Source organism: Myotis brandtii, unplaced genomic scaffold (genome assembly GCF_000412655.1).
Source record: "Myotis brandtii unplaced genomic scaffold, ASM41265v1 scaffold141, whole genome shotgun sequence".
NCBI lineage: Eukaryota > Metazoa > Chordata > Mammalia > Chiroptera > Vespertilionidae > Myotis > Myotis brandtii.
In genome coordinates, this window is record NW_005355037.1 from 686,273 (window position 1) to 692,386 (window position 6,114).

A 6,114-nucleotide genomic window follows, 5' to 3' on the forward strand; every position below is an offset into this window, starting at 1 on the left:
GCACTCTTCCTTGAGGTCTCTGGGTCCACAGTCTGAGCTCAGGGAGGTCACCCAGAGCCCGTTGCCCTGGACAGGTGGGGCAGGGGGGATAGCTTGAAGAGCTGGAGGAAGATGGCAGAGTAAGAATTGGTATGAACTGGCGCCTGCTTAGCCAGACTTCCTAAGCTCCCCACCGGGCCCAGGCTGGGCCCCTTCCCCACACCAGGAGGATCCCAGCTGAGGTTCCCTCCCTGCACCCAGCGCTCTCCTCCCTGTTCTACCACTGGGGGAAGGGAGCAGCTCACCTGCTCTGGACCCTGCCAACCTGGCAGGCTGAGGCACAGGCGGTGCAGCCTAGGGTGCTGGTGGCTGCAAGCCTTCTCCCCCTCCCTGAAGTGTGGGGTGGGGTTGCAGCAGCTCACAGCCGCCCCTGGGCACCATGCATGGAGACACCACTCTCCACTGAGCCACTGTCCGCCCAGGACCTGTGGGGGTTGGGGTGGCCTCAGGCTCCCACTGGCCCCACTGAAGCCAGACTCGGCTTGGCCGGCCACCCCCACCACCCGAGGGCTGCACATGCCCCACGGGCCTCATCGCCCTCATGAATCGCCGTGGTCCGGTTGTCCCATCCCAGGAAGTGGCCATCCAGATCGCCATGGCTCACTCCCCGGTGCAGTTGGGCCTGCCCAGCAAGCATGTAGGCAGGAGCTGGGCCTCTGAGGGGAAGGAGGAGGGATGCGTGGCCCAGGGCAGAAGTGGGGAACTTGGCGGTGTAAACACAGCCCCCCCCATGTTGCGCCGGCCCCTGGTGCTGCATTCCCGAACCCCTGGGTGCCCCTGCCCAGCACTGTGCTCTCGGGCTTGGGGTGGGGGTGAGGGACCTGGAGCTACGGCCTGAAGGCAGCCCTTGCTGGCTTGGAATCTCAGTGGTCGATCAGGGAGGGATGCGGGGTGCCAAATTCCACCTCTCTCTCTCTCTCTCTCTCTGTGTGTGTCTCTCTCTCTCTCTCTCTCTCTCTCTCTCTCTCTCAGAGGGCCCTGTGTCCCCGGCGGGTGGGCAGGGGCTCAGGCGAAGGCAAGCATGCCAATCGCCTCGCCTGAGCCCCCACCCCCAGGTCACACATGGGGGCCTGGATGGCAGTTCGCGATGCCCTGCCTGCAGTATGCAAATTAGCCACCATCTTTGTTGGCAGTTAATTTGCATATCGCTCTGATCAGCCTATGGGAGGCGTAGCGAAGGTACGATCAATTACCCTGTTTGTCTATTATTAGATAGGATTACTCTCATCTCTGACTATTGTAATAGTCCACCATGATTTATAAGAGCCCTATATGATCTGACCCTAGTATTCTTAGATATAATCACAAAGGCTTACTGTTCTTCAAATATATTAAGCCCACTCAAGGTGTCTTGGCAATTACAATTCCTTCTTTCTGGAACACCGGTTCTCTCGATATCCTTATGGTTCATCTTCTCATTCATTAACACATTCATGTGGCTTACCTTCTCAGTCATTGCTTAAATAGCACCTCCCTAGAGGGGCATTCCCTGACTACACTATCTAAAATAGCAACCTCCAAACTCTATCACTTTATTTTGAATTTGTTTTTCTTTTTTTAAAATATATTTTATTGATTTTTTACAGAGAGGAAGGGAGAGGGACAGAGAGTTAGAAACATCAATGAGAGAGAAACATTGATCAGCTGCCTCCCACACACCTCCCACTGGGGATGTGCCCGCAACCAAGGTACATGCCCTTGACCGGAATCGAACCTGGGACCTTTCAGTCCACAGGCTGGTGCTCTATTCACTGAGCCAAACCGGTTAGAGCTGTTTTTCTTTCATAGCATTTATCTGTACTGGAACATTACATATTTATTTATTTGTTTGTCCACACTGGAACATTAGAACAGTAGAGTAGAAGTTTTGCCTATTCTATTCTCTGCTGTATTCTCAGTGGCTAGAACAGATATTATCACACAGTAATATTTGTTGATGAGTATCTGTGAATATCCACATTATGATTTATACTATTATTTGCATAAATTACATTAAATTTTATAACAATTTAAATAATATACCATAAATATTTAGGTCATTAAATATTTTTCTAATACCTTTTTTAATGGGTGTATTATTGAACACACCAACCTCCTGTTGAACATTTAGATGGTTGCAATTTTTCATTAAAAACAAAGCCATGATTAATTCTAACTAAATATTTTATTAAATTACTAGAGACCCGGTGCACGAAATTTGTGCATGGCGGGGGGGCCCCCTCAGCCCACCCTGCACCTTCTCCAATCCAGAACCCCTCGGAGGATGTCCAACTGCCGGTTTAGGCCCGATCCCGGCAGCTGGACATACCTCTCAGAATCCTGGACCACTGGCTCCTAATCGCTCGCCTGCCTCCCTGCCTGGTTGCCCCTAACTTCACCCACTGCCGGCCTAATCGCCCCTCACTGCCATGCCGGCCTGATCGCCCCTAACTGGCCCCCCTGCCGGCCTGGTCACCTCTCACTGCCTCTGAGTGCTGGCCTAATCGCCCCTAACTGCCCCCTCCACCGGCCTGGTCACCCCTTACTGCCCCCATGCCGGCCTAGTCACCCCCAACTGCCCCCCTCTGCTGGCCTGGTCGCCCCTAACTGCCACCCCTGCTGACCTGGTCTCCTCCAACTTCCCGCCCTGCCAGCCTAGTTGCCCCTCACTGCTCCCATGCCAGCCTAATTGCCCTGAACTTCACCCCCCTACTGGCCTGGTTACTGCTTACTGCCCACCCTGCCAGCCTGGTCGCCCTCAACTGCCCCCCTCTGCTGGCCTTGTCACCCCTAACTGCCACCTGCCAGCCTGGTCACCCCCAATTGCCCCTCTTGCTGGCCTGGTCACCCCCATCTGTCCCCCCACCAGCTTGGCGCCTCCATCTGTCCCACCACCACCAGCCTGGTCACCCCTCACAGCCCCCCCACCAGCCTGGTTGCCCAATGCAGCCTGCTGTTCAGTCATTTGGTCGTCCCTCACTAACCCCCCTGCTGGCCTAGTCGCCCCACGCAGTCTGCTTGTTCAGTCGTTTGGTCGTCCCTCACTAGCCCCCCTTCTGGCCTGGTCATAGGCAGCCATATTGTGAGGGCATGAGGGTTAATTTGCATATTACCTCTTTATTATATAGGATACTTTCAGTGATTAAAATAAATTAAGCCATAATCGTTTTTGGCTTTCATGATTTGGTAAAGCCATAGCATCTAATACCTTGGAGATTTTCTTAGACTTTAGTTTGTGTTTCTCTTCATTATAAGTATCTAAAAACAAGCACAGATAAACACAGTTCACCTCACACCTGTCAGAATGGCTACTATCAATAAATCAATAAAAAACAAGCTCTGGTGAGGATGTGGAGAAAAGGGAACCCTCATGCATTGCTTTTGGGAATGCAGACTGATGCACTCACTGTGGAGAACATTATGGAGATTCCTCAAAAAATTAAAAATGGTACTGATTTTGTACCCAGTGATCCCACTTCTGGGAATATAGCCTAAGAATCCGCAAACACCAATCAGAAAGAATATATGCATCCCTGTTTATAGCAGCGTTATTTACAATAGCCAAGATTTGGAAACAGCCCAAGTGCCCATCAGTAGATGAGTAGATAAAAAATCTGTGGTACACTTACACAGTGGAATACTACGTTGCTCTAAAAAAGGAGAAACTTCTACCCTTTGTGACAGAATGAATGGACCTGGAGAGCATTATGTTAAGCAATATAATCCAGTCAGAGAAAGACAAATACCATATTATCTTACTAATATGTGGAATCTAATGAATAAAATAAACTGATGTACAAATTGGAACCAGAAGCTTGGATACGAGGGACAGACTGGATGGTGTCCAAGAGGAGGGGTTGAGGGTGACTGGATAAAGAAGGTGAAGGGATTAGCTAGAGAACATATATGCATACCCTGTGGACACTGACAATACTGTGGTGAAGCCCAAGGGAGCAGGAAACAGGGGAGGGTGAAAGGGGGAAGGTGAAAACCTGCAATAATGTCAACATTAAAACCTACACTAATAAAAGAAAAAGATGCAAATTAACCATCACTCTGTCACTCCACCACTCCGCTACACCCACAAGCCACGCCCATCAGCCAATCAGGAGTGAGTATGCAAATTAGCCCAACTAAGATGGCGGCGGCCATGGAGCTGGAGCTAGCAGGAGGCTTGGGTTGCCCCCGGCATGGAGGAAGCCAAGCTTCCCGCCTGCCCTGGCCAGTCCTGGGCCCTGCTCAAGGCTACAAAGTTTCAATTATAGAAGATAAATAAATCCCTGCCGGCCGCCATCTTGGCTGGCAGTTAATTTGCATATCGCCCTGATTAGCCAATGGGAAGGGTAGCGGTCGTACGCTAATTACCATGTTTTTCTTTTATTAGATAGGATACTTTCCTCCAAAAAGATATATAAACTGATACTTTTAAAACAGTCCCATGATTAGTTTTCTTTAATGTAAAGTAATAGAATGTTTGGTTTTAATTAAGGCTAGTTAAACAAATATTGGTGATTAGTATTTATTAGAGATATAAGGAAGATTAGTAAGAAAAACAAATGAACTAAATTGAACAGTCCAATATACTATAAATATTATATTAGAGACTATATGCATAAAATAAGAGATAAGTACTTTAAGCAGTTTAATTTTCTACATTTTAGGTTAATTATTCTTATAAAAACTTATCTATCAAGCAGATAAAAACTGTACTTACTTAAAACATCAGTTTCTTCTAAGTCCTGAAGAATGAGCTCTTCAGCAGTTTTACTCTTATTCTTTATGATGTTAATACACTGAAGAACTGACTCCGGTAATTCAACTAAGTCCTGAAAATTTCAATAATGAAAGAAAGTATTAAATTGTCCATTAAAACTATGTATCAAATATCCCCTCCTTCATTCCACATAAAATGTGAAAAAATGCATAAATGAGGTAAAAGGCTATAAAGAGCATAGTTCATCTCACACCTCTCAGAATGGCTACTATCAATAAATCAATAAAAAACAAGCTCTGGTGGGGATGTGGAGAAAAGGGAACCCTCATGCACTGCTGTTGGGAATGCAGACTGATGCAGCCACTGTGGAGAACAGTATGGAGATTCCTCAAAAAATTAAAAATGGTACTGATTTTTTACCCAGTGGTCCCACTTCTGGGAATATAGCCTAAGAATCCCCAAACACCAATCAGAAAGAATATAGCAGCGTTATAGCAGCCTTATTTACAATAGCCAAGACTTGGAAACAGCCCAAGTGCCCATCAGTAGATGAGTGGATAAAAAATCTGTGGTACACTTACACAGTGGAATACTACGTTGCTCTAAAAAAGGAGAAACTTCTACCCTTTGTGACAGAATGAATGGACCTGGAGAGCATTATGTTAAGCAATATAATCCAGTCAGAGAAAGACAAATACCATATTATCTTACTAATATGTGGAAATATAATGAATAAAATAAACTGATGTACAAATTGGAACCAGAAGCTTGGATACGAGGGACAGACTGGATGGTGTCCAAGAGGAGGGGTTGAGGGTGACTGGATAAAGAAGGTGAAGGGATTAGCTAGAGAACATATATGCATACCCTGTGGACACTGACAATACTGTGGTGAAGCCCAAGGGAGCAGGAAACAGGGGAGGGTGAAAGGGGGAAGGTGAACACCTGCAATAATGTCAACATTAAAAGATCCTATCTAATAAAAGAGAAACATGGTAATTAGCTGTACCTCCGCTACCCTTCCCATTGGCTAATCAGGGCGATATGCAAATTAACTGCCAGCCAAGATGGCGGCCGGCTGCCAGGCAGCTGACGTGAACAGGGAGGCTTGCTTGCTCCAGTGACTGAGGAAGCCAGGTTCCCTGCCTGCTGATGCCGGCCTCTGAGCTGCACTCTAAGCAAAATTGTAACAAATATAGAAGCTAAACAAAACCCCAGAAACATGCGTTCAGACAGCCTGGCTTCAGCCAGCAGGACCACAACATTGTTTCAAATACAGAAGGTAAACAAAGGCCAGAAACCTGCTTTCAGCAGCCGAGGCCTAAGAGCTGAAGCCAAGCCTCAGAGCTAAAGCTGGCCCAGAATAAAAAAAAAAGAAAAAA

At 47.3% G+C, this 6,114-nt stretch overlaps 1 protein-coding gene across 1 annotated transcript in view; it reads right to left on the minus strand.

Annotated features, from left to right (window-relative positions):
* Positions 1–6,114, minus strand: part of LRRIQ1 (leucine-rich repeats and IQ motif containing 1) — a 193,977-nt gene that overhangs the window by 182,920 nt on the left and 4,943 nt on the right. The window contains exon 3 of the mRNA XM_014535275.1: positions 4,733–4,844. Within this exon, the coding sequence (XP_014390761.1) occupies positions 4,733–4,844 (112 nt within the window). The remainder of the gene's footprint in view (positions 1–4,732; positions 4,845–6,114) is intronic.